Source organism: Galendromus occidentalis, unplaced genomic scaffold, assembly GCF_000255335.2.
Source record: "Galendromus occidentalis unplaced genomic scaffold, Mocc_1.1 scf7180000077532, whole genome shotgun sequence".
In the NCBI taxonomy this organism is placed as follows: Eukaryota; Metazoa; Arthropoda; class Arachnida; order Mesostigmata; family Phytoseiidae; genus Galendromus; species Galendromus occidentalis.
The window spans coordinates 367,820-383,845 of record NW_003805520.1 but is presented as its reverse complement, the minus strand read 5'-3'; the positions used below and the strand labels follow the sequence as shown (position 1 = coordinate 383,845).

Below are 16,026 nucleotides of genomic sequence, written 5' to 3'. Positions count from 1 at the left end.
TTGTAGTTGAATAGTAGCGTGGGATGGGAAGGGAAGGACCGAACCTCAGGATGACAGCGAGCTACGCAGGTGAGCTGCAATCGAAAGTGCACAATTGAAACACGAATGCATTTACCTAATATGCACTCTGCCGTCCCCCCTACGAAACCGGTTCGCTGGCCCGCTCTCGCCTACCCGACATTAAGGAAAACGAACACTTCCGGCTGCGCGCGATATCGAGCGAGCGGGTGAGCGAGCGAGCGAGCCGATTTACCTAGAGCATCTTGCAGCGGCCACTCGCCAAAGAAAGGGAGCAAAAGCTCGAGGTAAACTCTAGACTAGAATCGCTTTCTATCTACGAAGGCCCGTAGCATAATGGCCCGGCGTAGAGCGGCAGGCTTCCCGCCTGCAGCCGGGGACTTGAGGCGGTTTGTTGTAATCGCCGCCGCACTTGTTCCGGCACTAGGTGACTGCGTATAGGCCACCGAGTCGGCTAGCTGCCCAGCCGCTCGCGATATAGCCGAGTCAGCCGCCGTGCACGGACACGGCCACTAGATAGCAACAAATTAACTGTTGGATGAGTACAAACAACCTGCCGGAGGAGATGAAGAATGCGCGGCGTACCTCACTCACTAGCTTTGGATCCTAGGCTTCGGTCCGGCAGTGCGGTCGGAGGCTGTCTTCACCCTCAGTATCCTCCTCGAGCGGAGAGCGGCGGGAACCCCTTAGGGCTTACCTGTTCAGGTCTTTCGTTACTCTTTCGCTCCCCACTGCCGCAGAGCTGGCCCGGACTGCCCCCCCCCCCCGCCCGCCCCTCCGCCCCTCCCCCCTCCCGACCTGCCCACCCCCCTGACCCCGCAATGGCAGAGCGCTGATGGTGGTGGCGGCGGCGGCGGCATACCCTACCTATGCTCTTCCCCCCTCGACAACAGCTCGCCCACCAACGCCAGCCAGCCAGCCTACCCGCTTCTGCTGCTGCATCCCGAATGCCCCCTGCCCCCCCCCCCCTCGCCTGCTCGATGCTACACACAGAACGCCTCCATAGCACTGAAATTGCGCCGCTCACATCATCATCTTCCGAAGATGCTATCCACGCACACAGCGAAAAACGATTCCGTTGCAAAGTATCGGACGTTCACTCCACTTATTCGCTCGGTCGCTCGGTTGTAGGTAGGTAACTCACACACAGGCACTCACAAGACACGGAGACGGGCAGCAGCTACGTCCGCTTGTGTGAGTGTGCCCTTCGCGAATTCTAACTGATGCCCACAAAACACCAATGGAGGAGATGCGACTCGAGCTGCTCAGACGTCCAGGCACCGTGGTTAGACGTCTCCGATCGACGTTCTCTAAGTATACGGTGAAAACTGAGTGAATACTTACTAAACTACAGACGAGAACTGGTAAAGCATAATATCGGAGATTCCATCCCAGCGACAGAGTTTGTTTAGGTGCGCATGCTCAAAGCGAGGAGGAGATGTCAGATGGTTGTTCAAACGAAGATGGCGGCTCTCGGAGTAGTGACATCAACGAGAGGGTAGCCAACTAGCGGCGGGCGAGCGAGCGGACGCGATACTCTGCGCGCTGCTGCTGCTGCGGCAGCTCTCCACTATCACACCAAGCGGATCAGTTGCGCGCATGCATGGAAATTGCTTCCGTAGTCTCTGAGCCGCACCTTTCGCACAGTCGAGCGTACGATCCGGACACCTCGCGGTCAACTCGTACTCCAAGTCTATGGGAAATCCGTCAGCGCAGTCCCGAGGGCGAAACTGAATGGGAACGGGATCTCATCGACGGGGAAGTGGAGATAATGATGTTGATGATCTTTGCTGGTACCTGCAGATGGATCAGGCGATTTCATCCTCCGTTTGGAAGCGAAGTGTCTTTTCCCCCCCGTCTCCTCTCCAATCGGAGTAGCCGATGGAAAACGTTATCGGAATAATCGGTATACTCGATCATCTCTTATCGGAGTCATAGCATTGGACGTTGGGGGAGCGATATCTCTTCCAACTTCGATGAGTCCGACTCCGGATATGATATCCGACTGAAAAAAATTACGAAGAAAGATCATCGACACCATTGAGCCCGATGATCCGATCCCCCTCCACGGATTCACCCCTCGACGAGACCTCTTGCATGGACTCCGCAACGACTGGAAGCTATCTTCAAGCGTACGAGGCGGAAGGGGGGGGGGAGTGGGAATGAGCCCGAAGATTTCCCAGCCTAAACTCTCAGAGCTCCCTTCTGCACAGTGTCTCGCTCCTCTCTGTGCTGCCGAGGCGCCCTTGCTCTTTGGATCGAATGGCCATCGTCGAGCAGACGGTTTCCTCGATTGATGAGGAGGGGACTTCCGTGTTCCAAGCATGATGTTGGATGAAGTGGCGCCAGATTCGGAGATTCTGACACGATGCCCGCTATCATATTGGAACAAGGGGAGGATCTCTCCGAATACCGGGGCAAGCTAGACGAAATTTAAGGCTCTATCTGGAGTCTCGAGCTGTTCCTGGATCGAGAGGATTTACGAAGCGGAGTAGGTCCTCCCGCTGGGAGGAGAGAGCTGCTCGTCGCGGTTCCGGATTCCCCTTCTTGCGATATCTCTCTATGATCAGATATCGAACATCAGAGACACGGATCATCATTCCCCGAAGATATATCTAAATCTAGAGGGAGGAAGTCCTCCATCCCCAATCACTTACTTAGCCGTCCATTACCCGGTCGACACGAAATGGAGAAAGAGATTCCTCTGGGGCGCGTCTTCGAATCTCCTGTACTCCTGCCCTCGAGAGCAGGCTCAAATCAGTCGCACTTCGTCCATCATCAGGAACCACGACTCCTGATTTTTCGCTGAAGGAATGCATTCTGATAGACCTCAGTTAGTAGCTCCGACATTTGAGCTCTGTAAGAGTTGGAAGTTCGGAGCGCATAAGCATCGATTATGATATGCACTCGTTATTTCGTTATGTACTGAGACTCGTTTTCGCTTCAGAATGGTTCGCGTTAAACGGCTCGGCTCACCCCGCGAAAAGTCAGCGCAAGAATAGCGGTGCAGCTGATTCAGGAAGTTTTCCAGGTGAGCGCTCAATGATTCGAGGAGAGGGGCGAATTGATATCTGAGTTCTTCCCCTAAGCGGAATATAGAGGCATTCTGGACCCGCGAATCGGGTGGGCGATCCACCGATTAGTAGCCTGTTGAGGCTCAAGACAGGCGAATAAAGAGTGAGGTCGGCACAAGACAGTTCTCTTTCTTTCAAAGCGGACAGCGAATCCCGGACGGATATTCAGGAGATATGTATCCTTGACATTCTAGAAGACGCGCTCCCGATTTCGTCTTGCTAGCTTCGCCGGCTGCTCAGACCCCTCGCAGGATCAGCATCATGCGCGGAGCGGATTTTCGCGGGGACAGGAGCTGCGGTTGTATTGGATCCGCGCGTAATGGCTGTCTCTCGATCCGGACCTGCGCGAAAGCGGCGAGGCGGCACGTTCACTGTCAGTAGAGAGGGATGCGTTCAGGGAGTTCTTGCTTGCGCACTGGAGAGCTCGCCTGAGGCATCTGTGATGAAAAACGAGCATATCGACATGATGTCAGTGTCATGAAACTCCACTGATCACGAGCCGCGAGATCTCTCTACGGAGATATGCTCGAAATGATCTTTGGTCCTCATTCATGCTATTCTGTTGAGACGAGGATCATGAAGGGACCTGCGCTGGATGGAATACCTCGGGGGAGCAGGTATGAGCCCGAAGCATGACTATGGAGACTTCGACGATGATGCGACTCTCCATCCCCGACGCACGACCGAATCCCGCTTCCGACTTTTTCCGAAGCTTTTCCTTGTCAGTCGTGAGTTCCCCACGATGGAAGTTCGGGGTGAGCTCCCTCGATTCGGCTCTGACTAATGAAGAGACTCTCATCAGTATCCGCGCGTTCTCGGTGATAAGAATAATTGATATCCGGTATCAATGTCTGGAGGAGAAAGGAGAAGATTCGGAACGCGGTGTTAAAAAGCAGAGATCATCAGCATCATCATCATCTTTAAAGTCTCCATTGGCACGACTCGCCGCAGCCCCTACCGTTTGGGGATCAACTTCGAGGAACCTCGCGGTTATCTTCCGTCGGTCTTCGCGGAGCACCCTCTTGCATAAATTCACAGCCCGCTGGAGAGGTGCCGTCTCGCGGTCTTCCGCGTTGGGTAGCCTTTTTCGATCTCCATCATCGGGCTTCTGAACCCTGTTCCTTTAGAAATTTCTCTCCATTGACTGAGGTAATCTTCTGAGCGATGTCTGCGGCGTTCATTCTCCCTTCCAGAGGGGAGCTCTTCTCTTGGCACATTCTGGTTCAGCTTCTGTCTGGTCTCTGTTCATATGTCAGTGGAGGTGGAACCTCCCATTTCCCGCCAAGGTTTCAAAATCAGCTTGTTCCAATATGTCTCCAATTCGACCCGATTCTAGCCTGGTTCTCCGAGGGGGGGGCCGCACCCACAGATGGGGCAACGCTGACAGATGATTGGAGTCCTCCCGAATGACCGGCGGGCGATCATGAGAGAACTTTATCCGTCTCCTGTCCATCTCCTCACGCCGGGAAGCCAGTCCCCGGTTGTCGCGGTATCGGCAGCTCTCCGCAGTTGGCGTTTAGATCATATTAGATCAAAACAAAGGGAAATTGCTGCAGAGTGTATCGAGAGGATAGAGTTGTCGTTTTAGCTTCCCGATTGACCATAGAGGCCAGGTGAGCGAAAAAACTTCAATCTATCGCCGAGTCGATCCCTGGCGCTGTCGACGACATATCTGGCGCTCAGCTGAGCCGAGTTTTCCCCAGTTAGGCCTCTTGCTCTCGGATTCGGTATCAACATACTCGAGTCGCAGGAACAGCTTCGTCGAGTCGAAAGTTATAGATCCTCTCAAAATGGGGGCTAAGCGAGACGACGTCGAGGTTCTATCGATCTTGGGAGTAGCGCTGGATTTTTGAAAGTTATCTAGAGATTATCGAGAACGCTTCGTATGTGTGCGGTGTGTTAGTGTGTGTGTGTACTCTGAATGCGTCACTCATACCGGCTTTCCAGGAGGTTGTAGTTCTTGCTCAAGTTCGCGTGTGAAACAGTCCTCGCTGAAGAGACGTCCGAGGATTATGCAACGCCTGCCTTTTAGTCCGGAAAGCATTTCACAGCGATTCCGAAAGGATGAACGAATTTCGGTGTACGAGCACAAAGTATGAGCGAGATGAGAACGCGTTTGCTTTTCAGTGATGTGGGACGCGCTCTTCTCTGAGCTGTTTCGAGGATCACTGTGTTGAAAATCAATAATAAGTGAAATGACGATCGTAATTGGCTCCAACGAAGATCCAGGTGAGTCGGGAGTTGACCTCAAAACTTATGCTTTTTCTGCGTGGAAAGTTCGAAGGTTCGCTGGTAAAGTCCACCACGACTCCTCCGTGACAAACACATGATAAAGGCGTCTTATCGGCAGTCAGTAGACGTGCGATAACGGCCAGTGTCTGGAACCTCCCTCTAACGGAGACTGTTTTCATTCAATGGGAATATCATGATGATGGCCATCGTTGTTTGGGTTTACCATGTCCGTCTACGATATTATACAACTCGGCCGATCCGTCGCGAGGAGGATTAGATCATACTTCGCGCCGGTGTCGCAGAATTGACACTGATCGATGGATTGGGGGAAGTTCGGCTATCTGACACTGAACGTCATCGATGATCATTTCTGGGACGGAGGGGATACTCTCGATAATTTCGAACCCTCCGGAACTCGTTCTGATACTAAGGATGTTGAGCGATGTGGAAATGTTGGAACTCACCACAGGAACCTCTTCCGCTTGAGTCTAGATCGGTGATTTCAGATAAATTCATGCCCTGTGTTATCGGCATCGGGGACCCGCGAATTCCTCGAAGTCACATCTCCTGTGCGACCACGGTCTCCCGCAGACGTCTGCTGATTAATCGCGAGAGTACTCGAGCCCCCAATTTCTGCTCGTGGGACTCAACGTGTTCAGTGGTCGAAAATCTTGGTTTGGTGTTTTCGAAAGTCTCCAATGATCAAGTCATTGTTCCCGCCTCATCCTGAGCTGTACGATGGTTGGCGTCGATTCGTACTTTCATTCGCTAACATGATCCGTCTCATGCCTTGTGTTCAGGTCAGGCTTCTGACCGAGGGCCGCGAGGATCGTTCATCCGTTCCCAAGCAATCAGTTTCCTCTGGCCAAGCGCTCGACTTTCTCGAATGCCTCCCGATTTCATCATCGCGCTTCCGTCCGCGGTAGCTTTCGAGCAAACGCCAACACGTCAGCTATTTTCTGACTCTTTTCCCTGTCGATGTCCCCACTCGAAGCCGATCAAGGGCGATTCCCTGTTTAGCTCGGGAGTCGATTGGGGAAATTGATCAGACTGTGCGTCAATCTTCGAGGGGTTCTTGTTCGCAAATCATCTGCTCAGGATTCTTGTAATCTCTGCGGCCACGATGAGAGCGTGGAGATTGTCGGATCGTATCCGGATGACTATCTACCTCGAGGCTTCCGGATAATTGCGAGCCCTTCTCCGATTTGAATCAGATGCTCAATACTCGAATTCGCGAGGACTAGATATCGAGAGCGAACTGCCTCAGATGCGATTTTTGATGCCCTCGACCTTCCGGTAAATGGCCTCCTAGGAGCCAGTGGTCTGCGCGCAATCTATGATTTCATCACGAAGATCGGCCTGAGGGAGCTTTTCCTAACAAGTCTTCAGCTGCACCCCGGGCCTGCCAGCCCTTTGGGACCGGCAGCCAAGCCTTGACCCGATCGAGCGACAATCGCAACCTGCTCCTGAATTCACTATTGGGGTGATCTTCCCTCGCTCGTTTCCCCCTGAAGGCGCCCGATACGAAGTCGAATGGTTCCCCCTCGATCGCTTCGGCGGTGCTCTAATCTACTGACTGAAACAATCGAGCGTTCGCCGGACAGTGGGCACTGGTTGAGAGGACATCGATTGTCGGGCTCAACACGCAATGATTCGATCAGGGCATGACGTTTGTTTTCTGTTTTCAGCTTCGACCGAAGTGTCGCCGGTGCTGGAGAATGAAGGGGGCACGTCCACAACGCAAGAGACGTCCGGAGAGACACCCCACGAACAGCCCAGTCCAGATGGATCCTGCCCAACCAAAGAAGAAAATTCTGAAGATGTCGATAACAATGATACCTCGTTCCCCGAGGAGGAACTTGGTAAACTCGAAGGAATGATCAACAGGTACCGTATGAGAAATTTCCCCCTACCGTCGTGAGATACTCACCCGGACTCACCGACGGAGGAAGAGCGGAGCGTTCGGTCCCGATACCGACGGGACTTTACTGTGAATGAAGATACGAATCCGAATAGAATTATTCCCCTGAGCGACCCGAGTCTTCCGCCTCGGTCTCGATATCACCGATTCTAAAGAGCGATTCCCAATTGTTATCCAGGTCCCGCTGGGTTGTTCCGGTCTTACCAAACGGCGAGTTGGAGGTGTTGTTGAAAGCGACACTGAGACTCGCCAAACGGGGTCTGGACGAAGAAAACGAAATGTGCAAAAGATTCATCCGGGACGGACTCATCACGTCGTTCACGAAAATTCTCACCGACGAGGCCGTGTCGGGCTGGAAATTCGAAATCCACAAATGTATCTACCACAACTGCGAGCTGCTCATTGAACTGTGCGTTGTGAAGCTCGAGCAGAACTGCCAGCCGCTGATGGACATGCTAGCGCTCGTGTTCAATCCCGAAAACAAGTTCCACCAGTACAACGCGTCCCGTGTCATGGATTCGCAGGAGATGCCCTACGCGAAGAGCAACGACAGTCGTTCCCCCAAAGGCTGGCTAGTCAATCTCATCAACAAATTCGGCCACCTGGGCGGCTTCGAGATCCTTCTGAAGAAATTCAAAGATATGAGTCCCGAGCGGACCGCGCCACTCAATGTGATCGTTTCGTTGATCAAACCCTTCGGTCTCAGCTGCCTGCTGCTGACCGAGCGTACGCTCACCCGATATCTCATGCCAATCGTGGTCAAGGTGCCTTCGTATATTTGGAACTTGTCAGACGAACAGTTGAAGAAAGACACGAAAAACGATTGTTTGAGTCTGCTTGTAAAATGGCTCCGATGCATCGCGCTCTGTACAGCCCATACGTACGTTGTTGCCGATCTCGAGAAATTCCGTCTCGAGATGCTCCATCGCTTACTGCTGATTTCGTCGTTTAACGGAAAAATGAACGCTCTCAACGAAGTGAACAAGACGATCACGAACGCGATGTCGGGCAGGCAGAGCGGACACGCGCTCCGATGCCCCGACGGCTCCGAGTCGGATTATCTCACGAGTCGCGACATCATCCAGTGGATCAAAAGTGCCAACATACTCTCGATCGTACTCAGGGATTCGTTGCATCAGCCGCAGTACGTGGAAAAACTGGAGAAAATCCTCCGATTCATGATCAAAGAGAAAGCGCTCCAGTCCGACGACCTCGACGCCATATGGCAATCGCAAAGTGGAGCCACGCGGCACGAGGCCATAGTCAAGAACATCCACGATCTTCTAGCCAAGCTGGCGTGGGATTTCTCGCCCGATCAGCTCGAATACGTGTTCGAGTCGTGTTTCAAGAAAAGTTGGGCGACGGCGTCGACGAAAAAAGAACGCGAACGCCTCATCGAACTGATCCGTCGGCTGGCCGAGGACGACAAGGACGGAATGATGGCTCACAAGGTTCTACAATTGCTGTGGGGGCTCGCTCACAACCAGGAGGTTCCGAACGAGATCGTCGATCTCGCTCTGGCGGCCCACTTGAAAATTCTCGACTACAGTTGCTGTCAGGATCGATCGGCACAAAAGCAGCACTGGCTCGAGGAGTGCGTGAAAGAATTGAAAATCAACGACAAGTTCGTCATACCGGCTCTTAAACATATCCGTGACATTTGTATGTTATACCAGGAGAATCAGCAAACGCAACACGGCTTGGCTAGGGGCGGGAATCAGGGTCCTGCAAGAAGTGACATAATATCAACATTGCAAAACAAACACACCTTGGTCGTACTGGTGACGACGAATCTGGTCGAGTACGTCGAGGAATCCAAACAGATCGTGAACGCGCATCCGGACCCGAGCCTAGCTCGCGAAGGACACCGCTATTCGCACAACGTCAACGTGCACGAGAGGCTGCGATTCCTTCGCTTTCTATTGAAGGACGGTCAGCTGTGGCTGTGTGCCCCCCAGGCCACTCAGATTTGGAAGTGCCTTGCCGAAAACGGAGCTTACCCGTCCGATCGAGAGGCTTGTTTCAATTGGTTCGCCAAGCTGATGGGCGACGAGCCCGACCTAGACCCCGACATCAACAAACAGTTCTTCGAGAACAACATCCTCAAATTTGACCCGGCACAATTGACAGACAGCGGCATTCATTGTTTCGAGCGATTTTTCAAGATGGTCAATGTCAAGGACGGCAACCTGATAACCATGAAAACTATGACCTCATCGACACATGCGGGTGTTGTCTACGTCGACAACGTGGAGCTCGTCGGTTTAGATTATCTTTGGAAAGTCGTTCTGTTATCGTCGGACGACGTCAGTGCAAAAGCGGCGGAAATTCTCCGGACAACGGCCACGAACCTCGGCCCGAAACTGCAGGAATCGCGAATGGACTTCCATGAGGATTTTGTGAGCACGTGTTTCGAGAGAATTCGGATAGCGTACGATACGTGGAAATGTTTACAGGCGCCAGAGAAGGCAACGGAACTCAGAAAAATGCGCCGGGTCCTACGACTGCTCACGCAATACGTTCAGCAGTGTGACAACAACGGCAACGATCGTATGTACCTCCCGCTGTGTCGGGCACTACGAGGCAAAGAGATGTGGGTCACAGTACAATTTTTCACCGGTGCTAGTTTGAATGGAAACATCACCGACGAGCTAGTGATGTGCTCCCACTCGAACGAGAGTCTCTTCACGTTCAAGCGGCGTCTCGAGCAGAAGGCCGACCGAGGGAAGCTCGAGCTCTTCCACAACAATAACGAGTTCTTCGTTTCAAAGAAAGTTTTCCAATGCATGGGTGAGATGTTCCACTCGACCAAGGTCTCGATCAAGGCCCGAACGGTGGGAGAATCGTCGACGTCCCTGGCCTTGGGCTCATCGGCGACGGGGCCCGCGGCCGCTCAGGGGGGAGCCCACCAGTCGTCTCCGGCGTCGACGTCGTCGAGCGAGAGCGAATCCCCCTCGCCCCCGCAAATGTCGCACACAACTCAGCTGCTGATGGAGAACCATCTGCCCGGGGTTCTGATCGCGCGCAAGGAAAGCCGCGTGAAGTTCAGTCTTACTCTCTGTGATATTCCCGAACTGCACGACGTCACCTGGGCACTTCTTCAACAGATACCTGCGAGCAGTGATGTTATACTTCAAGTCCAGCACTTGGCCGCGGGTCGGCCGGGCGAACTCGCGTCGCACTTCACCGCTCTCGGCTCGATATCGGAAACCCAATACTACCTCGAAACACTCTATTCTCTCCTTCTCCCCGCGAACAATCCGCTCTCCCCCGAAACGCTGCAGTTTCAATGCAACTGCATCAAGTCGGGCATCCTGCACGCTCTCGTCGACCGTCTCGTTGACACGAGCGAGTTGCCGCAAAGCGTGCACATGGTGCTATTGAAGCTCTATCGTTTCCTGCTCTCGATCCTCATCCGACGGAAGCAGCCCGAAAACGTCGAAGCTCACGAGGATTCGGTGGTCGCCTCGATCGCGAGCAAGATCGTCGCCGAACTCAACCAGCAGAACTATCGAATCCCCGAGCTGCAAGCGAACCTCGTCGAGTCGATCATGTGGCTCCTGGTGCAGTCGTCGTGGGAAATTACCGAAAGCGACGATCTCACAGCCGAAGACGTTCAGATCTGCCAGGAGTCGCTGTACACGCTGACAGCGAGCTTGCAGCTGCTCGACAACGAGCACAGCTGCAGCAGCGTCCTCCAGAACACCGAGTACGTGTTCTACCTGCTGCTGAAGTGTCCCCACTCCGAGGTGCGGCAGGCGGCCGAGGACGCGCTCTACAAAATTGGAACACAATTCAATCCATTGGGTTTCATCAAGGCGCTCTACGCGCAGGTTCACGACGACGTCGTCGTGTTCCACCTCTTCAGCGGTGGATACTTCTCTCTGATTGGTCGGCTCTTCCGGACGCTGAAGAGCTTCGAGGAAGCGAAGACCTTCTTCGATCAGGAGCTCTCGTGGCTCCGCGGCATCAAGACGGGCGAACGGTCGCCGAGTTTAATTCAAGGCCATCTTATAATCGCGATCAGTGTTTGCCGTCTGCTGTCGGTCGAGGAAAAGTCGCAGTACAAGTGTTTCGTTCGTGAGCTCCTCGAGGACTTCGTGTTTCCTGCGTCGAAAATTTTCGTCACTCTCAGAAATCCGGATCTTCTCAAATCGTCAGAGACCAACGACGCCCAACAACAGCAGTCTCACGCCGAATCGACGGTGAAAATCAACCAGAATCTGTTGCCGCCTTCGTTAAACTGCGAAATGGCAGCCACGAGCTCAGTTTGCACCACCGAAACTCTGACGAATTTCGCTCTCGATCTCGTTGTCGAACTCTGCAACAAATCGAACGTGAATCTGGAAGAAGCCAATCGGATACTGCATTGCATGTTCTACTCGGATACCAACGCTCGATTAACCGAATGGGAGTTCCTGCCGGCCGTGGGCCCTCGACCGATGAACGGATTCGTCGGTCTCAAGAACGCCGGGGCCACCTGTTATATGAATTCGGTCCTTCAACAACTGTACATGATCAAACCGATAAGACGCGGTCTGCTGGCCCTGAACGACGTCATAAAGGAATCCGATCTCGTCAACGGAGACGGGGATCACGACTACAATGTCGGCGTACTCAAACAAATCATGATCATATTCGGCTTCCTGGAGAAGAGCCGCCAGCAATTCTACATCCCCCAAGGCTTCTGGAGCCATTTCCGGCTCTGGGGCGAGCCGGTCAACGTTCGAGAACAACACGACGCTCTGGAATTCTTCAATTGCCTCGTTGACTCGATCGACGAGGCACTGAAATCGCTGAACAAACCCACGATTCTCAATCAGGTTCTCGGTGGAACGTTCGCCGATCAGAAAATCTGCAAGGGCTGTCCGCATCGTTATAGTCGCGAGGAAAGCTTCACCACACTGAACATCGACATCCGGAACCATTCGAATCTCTTGGACTCGTTGGAACAGTACGTCAAAGGTGATCTCCTAGAAGGCCCGAACGCTTACCACTGCGAGCAGTGCAGCAAAAAAGTGGACACGGTCAAAAGACTCTGCATCAAATCGCTTCCACCCATCCTGGCTATTCAGTTGAAGCGCTTCGATTACGATTGGGACAGAGAATGCGCTATAAAATTCAACGATTATTTCGAATTCCCCCGCGAGCTCGACATGGAACCCTACACCGTACAAGGATTGGCACGCCGCGAAGGTGAAGCTATCGATTCCGAAAGAATCGAGTACAGTGAGGCGGGTACCGCGTACGAACTTTCCGGAATCGTGGTTCACAGCGGGCAGGCCAGCGGGGGCCATTACTATTCCTATATCAAAACCGACGGCAAGTGGTACAAATTCGACGACGGTGAAGTATGCGAGAGCCGGATGGAGACCCACGAGGAAATGAAGGATCAGTGTTTCGGCGGTGACTACATGAGCGAGATGTTCGATCATATTTCTAAGAGAATGTCGTGCCGTCGACAGAAACGCTGGTGGAACGCTTACATTCTGTTCTACGAACGAGTCGAACTCGCCGATAAGGTGAACAGCCAACTGAACGTGTCTGAAATCAAACTTCCGCCGGCCATCGAGATGATCGTGTGGCAGCAGAATCTCCAGTACACGCATATCCACGTGCAGTTCACGCCGGAATTCTTCCGGTTCGTGAAAAGCCTCGTCGCCATAAATGCGCCCAGAATGGATAGCAGCGGTAATATCGCTCCGACCGATACGGCTGGTGGTGGCACCGGCGGCGTCCTCGCGATTCAGGACGGAAAAGACGCGAACGGGTCCGACGGCGACACGCAGCGATCAACGACAGAGCCGGATGAAACGCATTCGGTAGCCGAAAGCGATTCGACGGACAAGCCCCCGAATCCGAACTATCCGGACCTGGCCTTGTTGAGTATGCAGTTGGCGAGAAAGTTCCTCTTCAGTACGTATTTCCACACGAAGAAGAGCCTACGGGGCAACATGTCCGATTGGTTGTCGACGCTTGTAGCGTATTTCAAAAGCTCGAGAGAAGCTCGGGCCTGGTTCGCCTGCGCTACTAACGCTCACATCATTCGCACATATCTCCTCGAGAGTCCCGTCGAAGAAGTGCGGCATTCTTTCGCCTGCATTCTAGCCACTCTTTGTGAACATCTCCTCAACGAATCACCAGCATCACCAGTACAGCCCGAGCAGCAGAGCGAGTCGGCGGATCTCAAGGCGCCTCCGAACCAGTTGGCCCAAAAAATCCTAAGCGACGTCATGCAGCTCCTGAACAAAGACGTGTGCGAATACGGTCGTCACGTGAATCAATATTTTCTGTTTTATTCGCTCTACGCCGATTCGGGCAACCGTGCAAAAGAGCATCTTATCAAAAACGACGTGCCGTTGGCCTTCATTCGTCTAGCCTTGGAGGAGGGTACCATAAAGTACCAGTACGCCGAACTGAGCAAACTGTACCAAACCCTGGCCACTCTCCTGCACTGCTTCGACGTCTCGGCGCTACAGCTCTCGTCGGTCAAGGAAGAGGCGCCTGCGCCGAACCCTTTCGCCAAGATCACGTTGGCCAGCATGCCGGACAGCGTTGTCGACTACCTGTTCCTGCAGAATAACCTTGTGAAGAAAATGCTCGAAGACGCGAACGGAATGCTCGAGGTACTCGATCTGTTGAAGTACCTCTGCTGGGAAAACTGCCCGATGTCCCAGATGCTCATTACTGAACTGCTCTGGTTCACTGCATACGTCTGTACATACGAGGTTCGACCGTATCTGGACATCCTGCTGCATATCGTGTTGATTGAAGATTCGTGGCAGAGGCCGCGCATCACTCGAGTCCTGCACGGTATCCCAAACAGTCGGGAGGGTCTTTTCGATATAATCGAACGCTCAAAGAACAACAACTATCAAAAACGATCGTATCAGTGTATCAAGTTCATGGTCGAGCTCTTCTACCGTATCCCTGATGCCATATCGGTTACTCCTGAAACGCAGAGCAAGTTCCACGTTTCCGTCGATTGGATTCGGGCGGAACTCGACCGGAAGCAGCACAGCATACAGCCTTGGTCTCAGGTATCGAACGAGACTTCGAACGGTTACTACCTTGAACGCAGCGCGTCGGCCGTTGATCTGTTGAATAGAGCCGACCATTTGTTAACGGAACTCCCCGCCGTCGAAATTGGCAAGGAACCTCAAGAAACCAACAATACGACGATCGTCGTCGCCGAAATCGAAGCCGGATCCACGACTCAGATCGACTCATCAGAATCCAGACCGGAAGCGACCGCGAAAGATTGGTTGAATGAGCTCGAATGAGTGGTTCCCATCATCGTCGTTGTCAAGGCGGCTCGTTTTGGGTCGACATCCTCATCTTCACCCCCCAAATCAGCTGACAGGCATCAAACAGAAACGAAAACAGATTGGTCAGCTGTTCGGTTAGTCGGTATTCTCGTGTAAAGCATTGTGTATAGAAGCCCTAGTTTATGTACATCCTGCTCGCAGGTCATGATGAATTTTATTTAATTCTTTAGCGTGCGCTACCATATGATCACGAGTTCCTTGTCCTTCCCTCGCCTACTGGACATGGGAGCCTCGAAACCCTGCTCTGGCTGCCCTTGCTGCCAGCTCTGCATCTGTTATCGGAAAGAGGGGGGTTGGAGCGCCGGAACTGCGTTGCCAACCCGCGTCCTATTCACCGGCGGTCGTGGCGATTTTCCCGGGTCTTCGTTCTCCAATCGAATTGGACTATACGTGTACTATAGATCACGATCTTATTCATCGAGCCGAATTCAGCGAAACTCTGCTATTTCACGATGTTGGATCCATTTTACGGGTAAACGAAACAAATCAGCCGTGCACAACTGCAGTACTCCGAGCGTCCTCGTACGAGAGATCGTGGCGGGACTGGCGAGGTGCTGCGGAAAAAAGGCGATAATGGTGAACTCATCTGAATGCATCCAGCAATCTCTAATTTGCTAAGATTTTTGAGGCCGAGATGAAAACGTAGGAGCGGATACAGACCACTGGCGGCATGGGTGGCAATCTCGACAACGACGATGGTTCGATCTTGGTATTGACGACGAGGGGCGATTATTCTAGAAATTCTCAGGGGCCAGCAGAGCGGATGAGGAATTGCGGAGCGGAAATTGAGTAGATTGTGAGAGCGGATCACGGGACGAAAAATCACGACAGAAAGATTGGTCTTCCGTCATCGGTCGACCGAGTGATTCCTCGAGATATAATAAGATAATAATATTGATAATTAATATTTTCATTTTGGACATTGTCATCTATGAATAATACCGACTCCAGCATCAACCAAACCGACGGAAACAACAGAAACAGCTAACAATTCGCGGTGACAACTACGAAGACGACAACAACAACAATCAACAAGTTTGAATAAAGTATCGATCAAACGAGACGTTGAGAAATGTAATTCTCGCTGCTTGTTGAAAAACCGCGAAACAATATCTGAGAACAGTGCGAAGACCCCGAGAGTTAGAGTAAATAAATGAACTGAAATGCTATTATTGACGAACAAGAGGTTCAATTTAATGATCTCGCTCACCGAGAGCACACTGTGGATCGAAGGGATGTCCCACGCGAAGCCGGCGCCCGTATCTGTGGAATTATTCCCGGGACGGAGCGGAGCGAGCATGAGAGCATTCCACCTATAGAAACACTTGACTCTCAGGTCCTCGAATTTCGGGCTTTCGGACAACGAACACCTTCCCGGATACGAGGGTCTCCCATCTGAAGTTCAAGAGGCATATCGCTCGAAACTGCGGACTGAAAAGGTGAACAGAATCTT

The 16,026-nt window shown here is 52.7% G+C and overlaps 1 protein-coding gene across 1 annotated transcript; it reads left to right on the top strand.

Moving 5' to 3' along the window:
* Positions 1-50: 50 nt before the first annotated feature.
* Positions 51-15,747, top strand: LOC100905649 (probable ubiquitin carboxyl-terminal hydrolase FAF-X). The gene is made up of 6 exons (XM_029112896.1): positions 51-69; positions 2,107-2,175; positions 5,777-5,893; positions 7,013-7,211; positions 7,424-12,966; positions 13,048-15,747. The coding sequence occupies exons 1-6, from the start codon at positions 51-53 to the stop codon at positions 14,526-14,528; spliced, it is 7,428 nt and encodes a 2,475-aa protein (XP_028968729.1). The 3' UTR covers positions 14,529-15,747.
* The last annotated feature ends 279 nt before the right edge of the window (positions 15,748-16,026 follow it).